Below are 19101 nucleotides of genomic sequence, written 5' to 3'. Positions count from 1 at the left end.
GATGGCGATGTTATTATTGCTATGTGCTGAATACATGTAATGATATGCTATGGAGACTTGTCTGTATCTCACAATGCTGCATCTATCTATGATTAGTTCTTTCCAGTGTGTTCCTTGTGTATTGCTATATAGACATGCTGCTGATGTTACCTCATGTTCTGAGAAGTAAACTGAAGATTAACCCATATAATCTACTCTGAAGCTTTCTTCTGCGACTGCACTCTGCAACAATTATTGCTCTGCAACACTTTGTGGTATACAAAAATGCTAATCCCAGTTGCATTCTCTGCTGGTGTTGAAGTGCTTATGTTATTTTTTTAAGGCATCATGGGATCCATCAGTAAAAGTATCATTCAATTTTCATTGGACCTTATGAGCAACATAAGAAGCACTGAGAGAGATAAAAACACTTCAATATCACCACTAAGTATCTCTGCTACCCTTTGCTTACTGCTGCTTGGATCAAATGAAGACACAGCCAGACAAATTGAACAGGTAAGGTAACCCTTAGATATTAGTGCACCTACCGTATTTGTGCTGGTAAAATTGAAGTAAAAAAGAAACATGCTATTATTCATAGTATATAACAGAGATATAGCTTAAAGATGGTAGAGTGGCAGTCTCCATTGTGGTCTGATCTTAGACTCTGCCTCCTCACAGACGAGCCTCCGGCAGAATCAGCGTTGATTGGCCGAATGCTGTACACTGGCCAATCAACGCTGGTCAATTCATTCCTATGAGAAAAAGTAAGCTCCCTCATAACTGCAAGCTGCCAGCTCTCTTCTGACTAGCAAGGACGAGCCTGCTGCAGAACCAACGTTGATTTACCACAGGATCATCTTTGCTAATCAGGAGAGCTGGCAGCTTGCGGTTACGAGGGAGCTGACTTTTTATCAGCGCAACTGCAAGCGCTGTGCAGTTAAAACGCACGGACCCCATAGACTATAATGGGGTCCTTGCGCTTTAACTGCACAGTGCTCCTCTTAAACACTCTCCTCCTGCTACTCGTGGACTTGGTGACTCTCCTTTAGTTGAATAGTTGAAACGAGCATTTTTTTCCCATAGACTATAATGGGATTCGATATTCGATCGAGTAGTTGAATATTAAGGCTCTACTCAAAACGAATATCGAATCTTGTATTTATCGCTGTTCGCTCATCTCTATATAGCACCATTAATTCCATGGTGCTTTACATACAGTACACAAAATATCCAAACAAATATGATACTAACAATGACCCACTGGCACAGTGGAATAGAGGGCCCTGCCCGCAAGGGCTTACGATCTTTGGGGGAAGAGGGATAGAGACAGAAGGTGAGGGGAGAGACCTGACAGATGGCGGTGTGGTGACAGTAGTGTTATTGGAGGTTGTAGGCCTTCCTGAATAGGTGATTCTTCAGGGCCTTCTTGAAGCCTGTGATTGTGGGGGTCAGACTTATATGTCTTGGTAGGGAGTTCCAGAGTATGGGGGATGCACGGGAGAAATCTGGAAGACGGTTGTGTGAGGAGCGGATGAGAGCAGAGCGAAGTAGGAGGTCTTTGGATCTGAGGTTACATGTGGGCAGGTCGCGGGAGATTAGGTCAGAGATATATGGAGGGGACAGGTTGTGGATGGCTTTGTATGTTAGCGTTAGTAACTTGAACTCAATTTCTGCGGTTTAGCAGGTTTCGAGGAGGGCACATTCACCTTCTTATTAAGATTAAAGAACATTGCTGAGTATTAGAGATGAGCGAGTAGTATTTGATCGAGTAGGTATTCGATCGAATACTACGGTATTCGAAATACTCATACTCGATCGAGTACCACTCGCTATTTGAATGGAAAAGTTCGATGCAGAACCAGCATTGATTGGCCAAATGCTATACAGTCGGCCAATCAACGCTGGTTCTTCTCCTACCTTTAGAAGTCTTCTTCGTGCAGCTTCCCCGCGGCGTCTTCCGGCTCTGAATTCACTCTGCCAGGCATTGGGCCTGGGCAGAGCCGACTGCGCATGCTGAATACATACATCCAGTACTAGAACCAAATATACTCCACATACATTAGCAGAACCAAAGTTACTGCATATATACGGTAACATAGCCAAGATTATTGCATGTACAGGAAAAAAGAAGTGATACAGTGAAGCGTCCATATATATTGGATAAACAATTAGTTTTGTGCAGTGTCCATATCAACAAGACAAGTAAAGTGCTGGTTTGCAGTGCCCATACAGTATATACAAGGTAAGAAAAGCTGTATTGTGTAGATCCCATAAATACAGGATTATAGAAGTGATACTGTGCATGGCCCATATATTCCAGATAAGATGCGATACATAGATATAGATGTATAGTGCTGCCATCAAAGTTAGTGGACAGCTTGGGCTGCCCCATGTTACAGTTCGCCACTGTACCTACTATACAAGATTCTTCATCTTCCCTGTAAAGCATTGATAAACATACTCAAGGTTTTTAATCTTTCTACTTCAGTGTCTTCACTTACCTGAATCCCAGATGCAACTTAAAGATGAGAGAAGAGGGTTTGGAAAACTATGTGGAAATAAAATGAAGAAAGAAGAGGTATTGTACTATTCATTTAACATACATGGATATAATTATTACCATTGCTTACTTAGAAATAAATCTAACCTCCTTTTTTGCTACATTTTATATAAGAAATTTAGTTAGGTGTTTTCAAAGACTTTAATATTAATAATATTAGTAATAATAATAATATTTATATAGCACCATCGTATTCCATAGCACTTTACAAATCAATGATGATCTATCCCTAGCATTGACCATCAATATGAGATGAGTGTGAGTCCAACTTGCTACACCATAGCCAGTCAGCTGTTTGTAGGGGCAGAACCTCGCAGGCAAGTGCTGCAATCTGTTCATTGCCAGGCACAGTCTTGTACCGCACATAGCTCTTACCCATTTACTTGAACACGACAGAGATGTAGTGCAGCCCTGTGTCTAATAACAGGTAAAATCCCTCACCTGAGCACCCAAACCCATTCAACAGCTGATTGGTGGAGGGGCAGCAAGTCAGACCCGCACCGATCCAATATTGATGGCCTATACTAAACAAAAAAACATACTTGTTACCGGTGCTCGAATGACTCCGATGGCAGTTCAGTCCAGCAGCATTCTAGAATCCCATCCACTTTGCTGTGACTGTAAAATGCTGTCAGCAAACCATAGCATTTATGCCTCATGGGGGCCTTGCCCTGAAGAAGAAAATAAACAAGAGACTAACACAAAAAAAAGGACAAGACAAACAAAGGGGAGAGTGGGGCCAAGAAACAACATAGAGTGAAAGGGAAGGCGGAGTGAACACTGTCCAGGCACAGCCAAAAAACAAATATTGAGAAACTCACCACAATGCCAATACTCCATTGGGACATGAAAATGAGAAAGAGAAGGAGTCCATAAAGTGATGTAAGTTAAGTAGGCCCTTGCCTAGTTGGAGATCGCACCGATCACATTTGGATGGTCTGTGAATACTGATACTAGGGGCAATAGATAGGATTACACGAGTTCTTCTGATGTAAAATAAAGGATGCAAATTTCTAATAATTCAGTACACTTTGATCTTCACCACGTCAGTGGTGTCTGAAGGCTTCTTCCAGGAGTGTGCCATAGATATTTTGTGGGGAAAAAAAAATATATATAAAGAGATCTATCTCCAAACTGGTTGGAAACATCAGTAGTATGTCACTCCAAGAGGGCATTGCACCTCAGCTGAACCTGCTGCACACTCAGCTCTGCTGCATCGGACTGCTACATTGGACACTGCTACATCGGGCCGTGCGCTCAGCTTGACTTCTCCGGAGATGCAGCCAAGCAGAGCACACGCCCAGCACTGCTACATCGGAGATGAAGCAGAGCTGGCCGTTCGCTGAGCTTGACTACTCCAAAGTAGTCGAGCTGAGCGCACGGCCCGATGTAGCAGTGCTGGCCGATGTAGCTGTAATGGGGAGCAGGTGATGATATACGCAGTAACTGCACAGAGCCACGGAATAACAATATATAACAGTTTAATAAAGAAAGGAGGGGAAGAGAATGGGAACGGGAGAGAAGGTAAGAAATAAGTATACAGTAGCTAAGCAAAACATATAACTTCAATATGACAGTGCGCACAACAAATAGTGGTAGTTACCCCTCTAGTGTCTTTAGTTAGAACCTGCATGCATTGGCTAGGAGAGGCCTCTCTTAGGGCTAGTTCACACGTAAAAACCTCCTGGCTTATTTTGGTCCTGAAAAAAACCGCTTCCTAATTAGGAAGCTTTTTTTTGACATTGCCAGGCTTTTTTTGGAGCTTTTTTTTGTAAAAACCGCTTCCAAAAAAAGCCAGGCTGTTTTCCCCTCCCATAGAAGTGAATGGGCTAAAAAAACCGCTAGCGGTTTTTTCCGCGTGGTTTTTTGCAAAAAACAGCTAGCGGTTTTTTGCAAAAAACCGCGCTGAAAAAAACCTGCGCTGTTTTTGCCTCCCATTCACTTCTATTGCTTTCTTCAGGCGGAAAACGCCTGAAGAAAGGTCATGTCGCTTCTTTTTTCTGCTAGCTGAAAAATAACTAGCAGAAAAAAAAAGCTAGTGGAAAAAAAAAGCTAGCGGAAAAAAAAAGCTAGCTGTTCACATAGGGCTCCATTGTAAAGGGGCTGATTTTGAAGCGAAATCCGCTGTCAAAAAACTCCCCTTTGCCCACGTGTGAACTAGCCCTTAAAGTAAGTCAGTAACAAGGCGCACCTTATTAATCTTCCAGGCAGGGGCCTGCTTTGTCTTCCAGCACACAAAGCTGCTTTAATGCTTGACCGAGCTGTATGGCCCCTCACTCTACTCACACTCCAACATACCTCTGTTTACAAGCTGACACAAGGCAGGAATAGTGAAGTCTCTCAGGGTCCTTGTTCAGCAAAGGAAAGTCCTTAATGGGCAAAGCAGCCTGCAGCAAGTCCTCCTAGCACGACATGTGTCCCCCTTCTGCCTGCAGCTTCCTGTATGCACACGCTTTTCCTCTCTGGAACATACCATCTTTCTCTGAGCTGTAGGGGGGGTTCTTTTGTGAATAGATTTGCCCTGCAATTTAGTCTTTCAGCAGTAGATGGCAGCAGAAGATCAGACAAATGACACAGTTATTCCATAAGCCCCTTACATAGCAGTGTCCGATGTAGCAGTCCAATGCAGCAGAGTTGAGTGTGCAGCAGGATTCAGCGCACACTAAGCTCTACTTCATCTCTGGTGTAGCAGTGCCAGCACTGCTACATCTCAGCATAGGAATGCATTGACCAGCGTTGATTGGCCGAGTGCTATAGCATTCAGCCAATCAACGCTGGTTCTGCCGGTGGAGGCAGAATCTAAGAGCGGTCTACAGCAGTCTCCATTCTGGTCCGATCTTAGACTCCGCCTCCCCACAGACCAGCCTCTGGCAGAACCAGCATTGATTGGCCGAATACCGTACTCTGTATGGCATTCGGCCAATCAACGCTGGTCAATGCATTCCTATGGGGAAAAATCAGCTCACGCATATCGTAAGTTGACCCGGGATCCCGACATAATACAATGACTTGGGCATGTTAGATGCCCCCAGACATGCCTTCCCTGCTGTCCCAGTTGCATTCCAGGGTTTTGGCATCATTTCCTGGGGTGTGATAGTGGACTTGGTGACTCTCCTGAGTCGAATGGTGGGATCCTCTGAAACTAAGCATGTTTCCCCATAGACTATAATGGGGTTCGATACTCATTCGAATAGTCGAATATTGAGCAGCTATTCGAAACGAATATTGAATAATGAACATTTTACTGTTTGCTCATCTCTATCCTTGATGCTTGATGAAAAGTTCATAGAGAACATGGGAGCTTATTCAGAGGAGCAAGGTGAGTGCTTTCACCAGGACATTATGAACTTTGAACACAGTTACCAAGGACAATATAACAAAAACATGATGGGTGACTATATTTGGGGATTGATTTGTGAAACTGATTTGCAGTATAGTCGTAAATCTCGGAAAACCACACACTTCTGAACAGTTTTTGGTAATTGTGTAAATTTGCAGTGCATATAGTGTTCTTAGTCTGACTGTATAAATGAGAAGATGCAAAATCATCTGTTTCTATAGTAAAAATGCATAATTTACATATATTATACATATACTGTATAATTTGCATATAACCCCGCTATTGAAAAAACCCTCCCTGGACCCATCCTGTGCCGCTAACTATCGACCCATCTCTAACCTCCCCTTCATCTCTAAACTCTTGGAACGCCTGGTCTATTCTCGTTTAATCCGCTATCTCTCTGCTAACTCTCTGCTTGACCCCTTACAATCTGGTTTCCACTCTGCACTCTACTGAAACGGCTCTCACAAAAGAGTCTAATGATCTCCTAATGGCTAAATCCAATGGTGACTTCTCTCTTCTTATTCTTCTGGACCTCTCTGCAGCTTTTGACACTGTTGACCATCAACTCCTCCTCACTATGCTCCGCTCAGTCGACCTCAACAAGACTGTGCTCTTCTGGTTCTCCTCTTATCTCTCAAACCGCACTTTCAGTGTATCATTTGCAGGGTCTGTTTCCTCCCCTCTTTCCCTTGCTGTTGGGGTTCCTCAGGGCTCGGTCCTAGGCCCCCTGCTCTTTTCTCTCTACACAGCTCCCATTGGACAAACCATCGCCAGATTTGGCTTCAGGTACCATCTTTATGCTGATGACACCCAATTATACACATCTTTCCATGACAGCACCCCTGTACTCATACAGAACACCAGTGACTGTCTCTCTGCTGTCTCAAATATCATGTCCTCACTCTATCTGAAATTAAATCTCTCTAAGACTGAACTACTACTGTTTCCACCATCTAACAGATCTATCCCTGATATATCCATTGTAGTCTCAGGCCTTACTATAACTCCTAGGCAGCAGGCCTGCTGCCTCGGGGTCATGTTTGATGCAGACCTTACCTTCACCCCTCACATTGAATCACTTGCATGTTCATGTCACCTCCACCTCAAAAATAACTCCAGAATACACCCTTTCCTTTCCAGAGATACACTAAAGACACTTACTGTCTCTCTGATTCATTCTCGCCTTGACTACTGTAACTCCTTACTAATCGGTCTTCCCCTCACTAAACTCTCCCCTCTACAATCTATTCTGAATGCAGCGGCCAGGCTCATCTATCAGGCTAGACGCTACAGAGATGCCTCTGGTCTGTGCCAGTCACTACACTGGCTGCCTATTCATTATAGAATAAAATATAAAGTTATCACTCTCATCCACAAGGCTCTCCATAATGCTGCAGCTCCCTACATTTCCTCCCTCATCTCTGTCTACTGCCTAACCCGTGTTCTCTGTTCACTCAATGACCTAACACTTACATCCTCTATTATCAGAACCTCCCATGCTCGTATACAAGACTTTTCCCCGAGCTGCACCACTTCTCTGGAATGCTCTACCCCGGACAATCAGATTACCTCCCAATTTCTACAGTTTCGAATTCAAACTAAAGACACATCTTTTCAGACAGGCCTATCACAATTTCTAACGTAAACCCTTCCGTACTATAATTAGATTCCCCAAAATTTAACCCTCCTCTGTCCCCGCTCCCACATTTCCCCACATGATATGATGCCATCTCAGGTTAACTTTATAGGTCCAAACTCCATCCACATGTTAAAGGACATCACTAGTGATGGCTCATAAAGTTTGTGTAATGACAGTCACCTCTATTACAAAAGTGTCTGACCTCTGCATAAGCAATGCCGCCCCTGCTACCTCTTGTGTCACCCCCTCTACCTCATAGATTGTAAGCTCTTGTGAGCAGGGCTCTCAGGCCCATTGTGTGAAATGACTTTCTTTGTAATTTATCATTCTGTCTGTATTTGAACCTTAAAAATTGTACAGTGCTGCGGAAATTATTATTATTATTATTATTATTATTATTATTATTATTATAATTTTCGGTGCAGTGGTCACAAAAGCGAAGTTTATGATGAATGTAAGCAATTTTTAATTTGTTTTAGACATAAGCAACTGGAATATGACATTTAAAAGCTGGGAACAAAATTTGTGTTACATAGTGAGACTTGTACTGTAATTTGTAAATGTTTTGCAATGTACCACACCACAGAAGATGATGTTAAATTATTGTTTAAAAATAGCAACATTTATTCTGACCCGATTTGTTCTATATCTCTCTCCACAACTGAAAATAACCAGGTTGCTGATGTGCATAGCCAGTTTCGAGAACTGCTATACAAGTTAAACTCTCCAAAAACTGGCTCAGTACTTACCATTGCCAATGCAGCATTTACGCAAATGAATTTCCCTTTGTCAAAAGTAAGTCTTCTATAACTTACAGTTTTGCTGAATTTTTTATTTCCATGTCTTGTAATAATAGAGTATTATGAGCTATTGTAGTCATTGTTGAAGACGAACAATTTGCTGTGTGACCAGTTCTTTTTATTGATGACTAATGCTCAATAATCGGTCAATAAGAGATCAGGGGGTCCAACACTTGTAAACGGGACACTTCTCTCATGCAAGCACTGTGAACTCTACACTGTTTACATCTCATACCAGCTGATTCATAGCAGCAACGCAATCACAGCTTCATCCTACTCACTTCTATGGGACAAGGCTGTATAAGACAAAATATAAAGAGGAATGACATCAAAGCCCCTTCATACAGCTTATCAGTAAGGGTCCTGTGTGTCTGATCTCCACTGAACTCAAATTGAGGGTAGGTCAAAAATTTTAATACTATATTCCTAAAGATAGGTCATTAATATCAGATTGGACAAACTCCCCCAACAAACAACTATTTGAAGAAGCTCACATGTGTAAGCACTCTTCTTCCCAGGCCAGTGTGGTCATATACATAAGTCTCTTTAAACAGCTGATCAGCAGGGTATTAGGATTCAAACCCCCACCAATCTGATATTGATGGCCTATCATAGTCCCAGAATCTTCCTATATGATTCCTAGTTAGTTGTATGCTAGCAGTCATATACACTTGCCCATTAGGCATTTTTGACTCACATGTATGTAGGGAGGTAGGTAAATGTATCAGTAGTTCCTTAAAACACACATAGATTTTTGAATAGGAAGCAAATAGCGCCAAATTAGTTAAAATACAGGTAGCATATACAAGTGCATCTCAATAAATTAGAATATCATCAAAAAGGTTGTTTTAGTAATTCAATTGAAAAAGTAAAACCCATATATTATATTGAGTCAATACAAACAGAGAGAACTTTTTCAAGTGTTTCTTTCTGTTGATGTTGATGATTATGGCTTACAGCCAAGGAAAACCCAAAAGTCGTTATCTCAGAAAAGAGGTGTTATGGAAGCCCAGGTTGTATGATAGCAGCCTTCAGCTCATCTGCATTGTTGGGTCTGGTGTCTCATCTTCCTCTTGACAATACCCCATAGATTCTCTATGGGGTTAAGGTCAGGCGAGTTTTCTGGCCAATCAAGCACAGCGATACTGTAGTTATTAAACCAGGTATTGGTACTTTTGGCAGTGTGGACAGAGGCCAAGTCAGTTTGGAAAATGAGAATTCCATCTCCAAAAAGCTTGTGGGTAGAGGGAAGCATGAAGTGCTGTAGAGTTTTCTGGTACACTGACTTTGGTCTTGATAAAACACAGTGGACCTACACAAGCAGATGACATGGCTCCCCAAACCATCAATGATTGTGGAAACTTCACACTAGACCTCAAGTAGCTTGGATTGTGTACAGCAGCCTCTCCACACTTCCTCCAGGCTCTGGGGCCTTCAAAATGAAATGCAAAATTTAACAACGTCACAGACGGTCATGGGGAACCCACCTAAGCAAAATTGAATCACAGTATCGGTCCCAGGGAAGTGATATATTCACAATACTAACTTTTAATAAACATCTTAAAATGAGGACTGTTAGCTTTCTAACACAATTCGTCCATTTGCCACTTTGACTAAATTGTTCAAACAACACTATTTAAAAATATGGGTGAATATATGTCCCAATAGGATCAAGGTACTATACTCAGTGTTGTTCCACAAATATCAAAAAGAAAAGAGACACCGAGCAACTCGTAGTGCAGATAGTTATAATTTCAGATGACAAAAAACAGGCTCACCTTTTAGGTTGTGTGTATACACAACTGTTTTGGTGATGATGGGATCACTTGGCCAAGGATCTCTCTCAGGATTGGATGCAGCTGCAGGGTACCTCACACCTCACGGGTGTATGTATAGTACAAAGATGGACCAGATAACAGATTTGTGATTGCAAACCTGGACACAAAGGACCCGCGCTTGCCAAATGGATGAGTAGATATACGATTTTTATTGAACAACACACTATGCGTTTCGGGCATAACTCCGCCCTTCTTCAGGTGTAAAAGTTCTTTACCGTCAGGCCAGGAAGCGGTTGCCCGGCCCTGGATCCGCCCCTGTCACCCTCACCCACGCAAGACGTCTGCCTAGTTGCTGGCAGGATTCATTCTAGTGTAGGTCTCACTGAATTGTCTAGACTTCAATGCAAATACCATCACTAGGCTAGCTGATACTCAGTGCTGGTGTGTCTAGCAAACCCTATTCAGCTTAGACTCCACACCCCTGTGAAGGCAGCCCTTCCTAGCTGGGTACAGATATAATCTGTAGATAGATTGCGACAAATAGGCTCACAAATCGGCTCTACGCGTTTCTCCCTATGTAGGGGTCATCAGGAGCGATATAGAAAAATTCTAGGGTGCAAGTTGTGGTGAAAACCACATTTCCTGAGGTTCTGGTGGTGAACCTCAGTACTGATAACAAAGCTTTGGGAATGGAACAATCTATTTTTGGAATCCATGCAATATATAGTACAGGAAACAGACATAACCCCGAACAGCCCATCAACAATCAGGTATTTATGGCCTATAGTAAGGATAGGCTAAAAATAAATGGAATCATGGAAAACCCATTTAACTGTACTTCAGAAACGGGAGCAAAATAACATGCTACAGGAGCATAATCATTTTTCTGTTATATCAGGATAAGATAGTTACTGCTATCACCCTGGCTGATCACTCCCTTATATACAAGACAGTGCACAAACTGCAATGGTTTGTTTGTAAGGGGACTATGGAAAAATCCTATAAAATGGAGTCAATCAAATTTGTAATATTTGTTTTGCTGGATGTTGTGATCTGATGGCTGATGAGTGATCAACAGCAGCAGCAGCCTCTCTGCTCTCAAACACAAAGCAGAGAGTGCTAACTGAGACTTCCAGTGCTCATTACTGGTTAACTAGCATACAAATAAAAATGGTCTCATTCAAAAACTACTGAGGGAATTAACATACAAAAGGTATGTGTGGAATAGCCTTTCTAAAGGCTATGCAAGTATATGTTTAGTTAAAAATGAGTTTTCTCAATGATAGACCCCCTTTAAATTACCAGACCACTTTAAGTAACTTGGAACGTTATTTGAGATAAACACTACTTATACATTACTAAATAAATTCTATAGTTTTCCATGCAAATCAATGTCCATACAGAATAAAGTTATTAATATTCTCTTATTTTTTTCAGGACTATTTGAGAAATGCAGAGGACTTTTATCAGGCAAAAGTTGAAACCGTTGATTTTCAAGATGATAAAGCGAGGCAACAAATAAACTCATGGGTGGAAGAAAAGACACAAGGTAAAATACTGTATACTGAAAACTCATATTTCATTATATATTTTTTTTTGTAAAAAAATGCTTCTATTCAGCAAATGTAGTAAACAGAAAAAAACTATACAAAGTTGGCGCTGTCATAACTGTTGATTTAAAAATATGCAAAAAACAATAGTGTAATTAAAAATAAATTATATGTAAAGTGGTGGCAAAAAACCCTACAACTCAAAAAATGATTGTTGAATATAAAGCATTTAGTTTTGGCCTCTACCTCAACATTGTACATTTCAACCCATGGATTTAATAGAAATTTTTACCATGAAATACATTAATGGCATATCCACAGAATGTGGAACATAAATTTCTGATAGATACACATCCCACTTTTGGGACATGCACCTATCTCTAAAAAAATTTTTAACCAGGTTTCTGGCTCTTCCCCCCCTCTATCTCACTGACTGGTCAGGCTTTATGGAAACAATGTAGCTCACTCTTCTATACTGTTTCCATGACTTTCATTCACTTCTAGTTATGGAAACAGAGTCGCTCAGAGATCTACAACGTTTCTTAAAGCCTGACCAACATTAACAACCGGGATTTTACAGCCAATGAGGCTGTCCCAGAAGTGCGTGTTTGAGTGTTGTTGTTTGAAGGGGGCCATTGTAGGTTTAGATAACACAAGTATCACTCATATTGTGGAAAAATCATTGTATAAAATATGAAAAATATGTTATACACATAATGCATATTTTTTTTATTACAGGAAAAATTACAAATTTATTGTCTGAAAATTCACTGGACATATCGACTTCATTGATCCTAATAAACGCTACTTATTTTAAGGGGTTTTGGAAAAGTAAATTCAAAGAAGAAAATACAACAACTGCCCCATTTTATACATCAAAGGTAAAAAGCAGTTTCACATAAACAGTCTTAGGCTAATGCCCCACATTGTGGAAACATTGCATTTTTTTGTTGCAGATTTTGTTCTGTTTTTTTTGAGTAACGGCTTGAAAAAGAAATGAAAAATATAAAGGAAGCTCTTAAAGGGGCTTTAAAAAGGCTATTCAGGTGCTGCTACTCATTTTTGAAAATACCCCCCTGTTTTTATTACATATCAGTAAAACCAATATGTAAATGAGCCTCTCTGTGCACCCTGGGCGTTCCCCCAAGCCACCGTGCACCCCCCTACATCATACTTTGATAACACCCCCTCCTTTGCTTGCGCTTCTGTGATGCCCTACTCCTCAGTTGTTGTAACCGCCTCCATTCTTGTAGCCTCGATCCCTGCACATTGAAATCTCGGGCATGTGCAGTAAGGCTCCCTTCTGAGTGCTACTGTGCATGCCTGAGCACAACTTTCTTGTGTGCTTTTTTACATTGTCCACAAGAAAATGGGACAATGTAATGGGAGCGTTACTGCACATGCCCGAGATTTCAATAAGCAGGGATCGAGGCTACAAGAATGGAGGTGGTTACAACAACGGAGGAGGGCAATCATGAAGCGCAAGCAAAGGAGGGGGCGATATCAAGGTATGACGCAGGGGCGGGTGCATGATGGCTTGGGGGAATGCCCACGGTGCACGGAGAGGCTTATTTACATATCAATTTTACCAATATGTAAAGAAAACAGGGGGGGGTGTCTTTTCAAAAAATGATTAGCAGCACCTGAATAGCCTTTTTAAAGGCTATTCAGGCATATGACTAGATCAAATCATGTTTCACCAATCATAGAGACCCTTTAAACGTCTCCCTTCTGTTAAATCCATTCCTAACTTTGGCTCAAAAAAAGCAGCAAAATCTTCAACAAAAAACGCTGCATTTCCTTAACATGTCACGTCAGTCCTATAGTAAGCTAAACTAACAATACCCATTGGAAAAAAAAAATCATCTTAATTGCTTTTGTAGGGATTGGCCAACTAAACTATGTTGGCAATAAGCAGGTTTACCAATCTTCCATAAGTTCCTGGATAATCTATAAATACAATGATCTAGTCTTCTACAAGTTATTGAGATTACATGTTTTATTATTACAGTTCACATTACTTACTGTAGCTTATGTAATGTTTTCAAATCAGTATTCGGAGCTGTAATATTTTGATGAGCCGTAATGTTTCTACTTATGAGCTTTGATTTTTGGGTAAATTGTCCTGAAAAATATAAACAATTAGTTTGGAAACCAGGATGACATGGAAAGAAATATGGGGCAATTGGATTTCAATATGCCAGAACCTTTTGTTCATATGGACAAGGGTCAAGCAGTGATGTATTCCACTTTCTTTCTTAGATCTGCCAAGCATGTCAAATGGTATGGATAAACTGTTGAACGCAGAAATGGCAAATGTTTTTAAACATAGAATAAGTGAAATTAATGCTCAGTTATCTTAATTAACAGACAGCTGGCACTCGCATGATACCATAAGGGGGCTGGGATGGTGTAGCTTATCAGCAAATTGTTAAAAATGGCTCTTCAGGAAACAGAATCAGTTCACCTTTATAAAGTTAAAGTGCCCTACATTGTACGGTTTGTTGTTGTTTTTTTGCTGTTACATTGCAGGTTATGCAATGTGTACACAGATCTGTGTTCCTCCAATCAGGTGGAGAAATACTGCTGTGACATGATGTCATGCTGCACAGCTGCAATGAAGAGGCATGGTAAGGAATGATTGTAACCTGGGGGTTATGCATAGACAGAGGACTAGAGACAGTGCCAGCGAGATAGGCGCTGATTACAAATGAAGACCTAGTGCGGTTGTGTGACCAGAGGGGTTCACACTCGATCCAGGACATTGACCATATTCAAAAGCCATCACTCATGAGGAAAAGGTTAGATAATAACTCAACACAGAAGCAACTTCACTCATTTAATGTATTTGTACAACAGTAGGCAGAGGAGAGCTTTGTTGATCTAGATAGGTTGTTGTTGATAGGAATATTCTAAGACTGATATAAATGGGGTTTCTGGGAAAAAATTTTATTTTTAAAAAAATGTTTGTTAGAGCTACTAATGGGTTAATAAATGCACCCATATACCTTTAGCCGTGTTTTGAGTGATTTCTGGGAGCTTCTGGCATCTCCTGGATTTGTTTACATGCTTCTCTAACTCCTCACACTTCACTCCCCCTATCCTTCTTCACTCCCTCCTTCCTGTCTCCCTCTCTCCTCTCTCTTTCTCCCCCTCCATACCTCCCATAAACCCCCTCCCTGTCTCTCTAGCTATCCCACCTGCCCCTACCTAGTCAGTCCAACTCCACAAATTATACAGTATACTTACCTTCTAGAGATGAGCGAGTAGTATTCGATCTAATACCTCCCCCTGCATAGTTAATGGTGTAAAAAATTGCCAGGGAAGGTGGAAGGGGAATCAATTTTTTCCCACATTTACTGTGTGGTATTCGACCGAGAACACCAATAACTATGCAGGGGAGGTATTCGATTGAATACTATTATTCGATCGAATACTACTCGCTCAAATACCTTCCTGTGTGACAGCTCCTCCTTTTTTACTGATTCTGCAGGGTACGCGCTCTTCTCCATTGCTGCTTTGTTCCCTACAGCGATGATCCACCTCTACTGTGCATGCTGTGGTTAAACAGTCAGATCACCAATATAGACCAAAGAGCACAACAGTAAATAAAATATAAATACATGTATCATTAGTATTAACAATCAAATATGTATAAGTAGCATATACATGTCACAACCAACACAGGATTAAAAGACCAACTGCTGATCATTGTAAATAGTACGTTGGTTGTAACATACATATGTTTTTTATACTGTAAACCAGGGGTGGGCAATTAATTTTCCCATGGGGCCACATGAGAAATTGTAACTGTTCTAGAGGGCCGTGAGAACAGCAGCAAATTTAACTCCACCCACTTCCTTGCTGACTCCGCCCATTCTCAATCATTTTTCCATGTGCCCCACAAAGTAAAATCCTCCTACAGTCACCCTAACATTATACACCCCCACATTATAACGTTTCCCTCTAAATGTCCCACAGTATTAAGTCCCTCTCCTGGTGCCCCAGTATAAACTAGCAGAGACTAGAGGGGACAATAAACTGGGGCAGCTGGAGGGGGAGATTAAACTGGTGGCAACTAGAGGCAGACATGTCCTCCTCCAGCTACCCCCCATGGTTTAATATCCTCCAGCTGCCCCAGTTTAATGTCACCCTCCATTTGCCCCCTAGTTTAATGTCCCCTCTCCATGTGCATTCAGTTTAACTGCCCCCTTATATCTGCCCCTAGTTTCCCCCCTCTTGCTCACACATGCTGTCTCTTTTCTCTTTATCATCCAGCAGCTTCCATTACCGGCAGCTTGCTGCAAGCACACAGTCCCATGTGGCTCCGCCCACTGAGTCATAGCCTATCCTGGTGATAGGCTGTGATGACATCATCACAGGTCCTTGAAAAAACTTCAACTAGCTATGAGGGCTGGATAGAAGCAGTCAGAGGGCCGGATGTGGCCCGAGGGCCGTACATTGCCCAGGTCTGCTGTAAACAGTCGGTAAAGTGGTTGATGGCAGACATGTGCCAATGAGTAGAGATGAGCGAACACTAAAATGTTCGAGGTTCGAAATTCGATTCGAACAGCCGCTCAATGTTCGTGTGTTCGAACGGGTTTCGAACCCCATTATAGTCTATGGGGAACAGATACTCGTTAAGGGGGAAACCCAAATCCGTGTCTGGAGGGTCACCAAGTCCACTATGACACCCCAGGAAATGATGCCAACACCTCTGGAATGACACTGGGACAGCAGGGGAAGCATGTCTGGGGGCATCTAACACACCAAAGACCCTCTATTACCCCAACATCACTGCCTAACAACTACACACTTTCCACATTCAAAAAAACCTCTATCAAAGTGGGAAAATACCTGGAAACCTTCTTTACTCCCCAAATGGATGGACACAAACCCCAATTTAAGCTCAACAAACAGTAACAACCACCCCTTTAAATCACGTTCCCCATGACAACCACAAATGGAATAGGCAATGGGAATTCCAAAAGCCCTCACCCTTAACTGTCATTTTGAGTGTGTGTGTGTGTGTGTGTGTGTGTGATGTGGTAAGACCTTCCAAAATTCACTTTTCTAGCCCTTAACATGAGCCCTTCCAAACAAAGTTACAGGACCTTAAGCTGAGCTACCAGCAGAGATTGAGGCCCTTGGCATGAGTAGAGCCTTGCACCAGCAGTGTTTTTGGCACTTAGGGTGAGTTGAGCCTTGTACCAGCGTGTGTCCCTTAACATCAGGCGGGCCCTAAGTTCTGCGCTTTGCACAAAAGTTCCACATTAACTAGGCTGAATGGTACAAAGATTAGTAGGCCCGAGAACCAGGAACAGGTCTTGCAATGGCTGTCGGATAACGCTTAAAGCACATTGTCCACCAGCCAGTCAGCCTCTACCTCCTCTTACCCAACAGTCTTGTCCTCCTTCCACCCAAAATTCCCAATCTTCCCAGAACAATAACCCCAACTGTCCCTGCTCCCCAGAGCTGTTCTCCCTTCCTTTGACTGTACCGCAACCTGCCCCTCCATTTCGCGATTCCACGGACCTAACAGATGAGTATCTGTGTCCAGATGCTCAAACACTAGAGTCTCCTCCATCTCCGGTCGATTTGGTGGCGGATGACCAGCAACCCACCCTCATCGACGACGATGAGACGCAGTTGCTGTCAGGGCAGCCAGTTGACATGCGCATTGTGCAGGAGGAGGAGGCGAGACAGGAGTTGGAAGAGGAGGTGGTGGACGACGAGGACACCGACCCCACCTGGACAAGGCGGATGTCAAGCTGGGAAAGTAGTGTGGATGTTGAGGCAGGTGCAGCACCAAAAAGGGTAGCTAGAGGCAGAGACATGTCCAGAGGCAGAGGTCAGCTGCTTTGCCGAAGCCAGGCCAGACCCGGAATGTCCGAAGATGTTCCCTTTTGTACCCAGCCCAGAAAAACTCCCCTATCGAGGGCACGTTTCTTGAAGGTGTAGAGTTTTTTCAAGGAATGCGCCGAGGACAGATATAGTGTCGTCTACACAATTTGCCTCTCGAAATCGAGTAGGGGCCCTGAGAAGAGCAACCTGTCCACCACTTCAATGCACCGTCATTTGGAATCCAAGCAATGGAATCAGTGGCAGGCAGCAACGGCAGGACAAACGTCGCCCGCCGTTCATGCCACTGCCTCTGCTCACAGTGCTGGCGATGCACTCCAGAGGACGAGCCAGGACATCACTTCATCTGCCTCCACCACTTTGTTGACTTCTCCCTCATCCTCTCCTGTTTCTGTCTTATCTCCTTCTCCTGCACCATCAAAGGCACCATCAGGTGCTTCTTTACAACAACCCACCATCTCTCAGACATTGGAGCGCCGGCAGAAATACACCGCTAACCACCCACCCACGCAAGCCTAGAACGCCAACATCGCTAAACTGCTGGCCCAGGAGAGGTTGGCGTTCCGGCTTGTTGAAACTCCCGCCTTCCCGGACCTGATGGCAACTGTGGCACCTCACTATGCCGTCCCTAGCCGTCTCAACTTCTCCTGGTGTGGCGTCCCCGCCTTGCACCAGCACGTGTCACTCAACATCAGGTGGGCCCTTAGTTCCGCGCTTTGCTGCAAGGTCCACTTGACCACCGACACTTGGACAAGCGCCTGTGGTCAGGGATGCTGCTTATCTTTAAGGACAGGCAGGGTGAATGTGGTGGAGTCTGGTCCTGGGGTGCAAACTGAGGTACCCTATCTCCTCTCCCAGGCCAAAATTCATGGCAGGAGTAGACTGAAACCCTACGACGCTGCAACCTCCACCACAGCTACTAGCAGCAAACGCTAAAACACTGGTGTGGGGAGACGTCAGCAGGCGGTGCTGAAGCTCATCAGCTTGGGGGACAGACAGCACAGTGCCTCCGAGGTCAGGGATGCCATCCTGGCTGAGATGGCATTTTTTTTTCCCTGCTACACCTGGGGCCTGGCATTTTTACGCCTGTGATAATGGCTGGAACCTGGTAGCGGCTCTGGAGCTTGCCAGCCTCCAACACGTTCCATGTTTGGCCCACGTCTAACCTAGTGGTGCAAAGTTTTTTGAAAACATACCCAAATGTACCGAAGCTACTGTTGAAAATGCGGCGCTTGTGCGCCCACTTTTGCAAGTGCACAGGAGTCGCTGCTAGCCTAAAAACACTCTAGCAAGGCCTACATCTGTCCAAACACAGGCTGTTGTCCGTCATTCACACACGCTGAAACCCTACAATACCATATCTTGAGCAGGGTGTGTGAGCTGCACAGACCTTTGATGGAGTTCCATCTACAAAACCCAAGGGTTCCTCAAAGTCAGCTCCCAAAGTTTCTGCACCATGAGTTTCCAGGGGTGGCAGAGTTATGGCTAGGGGCAGAGGCATGGATAGGGATGATGTCTAGGGGCAAAAGCAGTGTGGATGTGGAGGCAAGCTAAGCAGGAAAAACTGGGGGTACAAGCTAAGGCATG

At 43.1% G+C, this 19101-nt stretch overlaps 1 protein-coding gene across 1 annotated transcript in view; it reads left to right on the top strand.

Moving 5' to 3' along the window:
• Positions 1 to 327: 327 nt before the first annotated feature.
• LOC142200524 (serpin B4-like) overlaps positions 328 to 19101 on the top strand; it is a 33049-nt gene continuing 14275 nt past the window's right edge. Inside the window, exons 1-5 of the mRNA XM_075270951.1 lie at positions 328 to 495; positions 2471 to 2560; positions 8200 to 8319; positions 11540 to 11651; positions 12391 to 12533. Of these exons, the coding sequence (XP_075127052.1) occupies positions 328 to 495; positions 2471 to 2560; positions 8200 to 8319; positions 11540 to 11651; positions 12391 to 12533 (633 nt within the window). The remainder of the gene's footprint in view (positions 496 to 2470; positions 2561 to 8199; positions 8320 to 11539; positions 11652 to 12390; positions 12534 to 19101) is intronic.

The sequence above is a fragment of the Leptodactylus fuscus genome, chromosome 4, assembly GCF_031893055.1.
Source record: "Leptodactylus fuscus isolate aLepFus1 chromosome 4, aLepFus1.hap2, whole genome shotgun sequence".
NCBI lineage: Eukaryota > Metazoa > Chordata > Amphibia > Anura > Leptodactylidae > Leptodactylus > Leptodactylus fuscus.
Note: the sequence above shows the minus strand (reverse complement) of the source record. Positions and strands in the feature narration are given on the sequence as shown.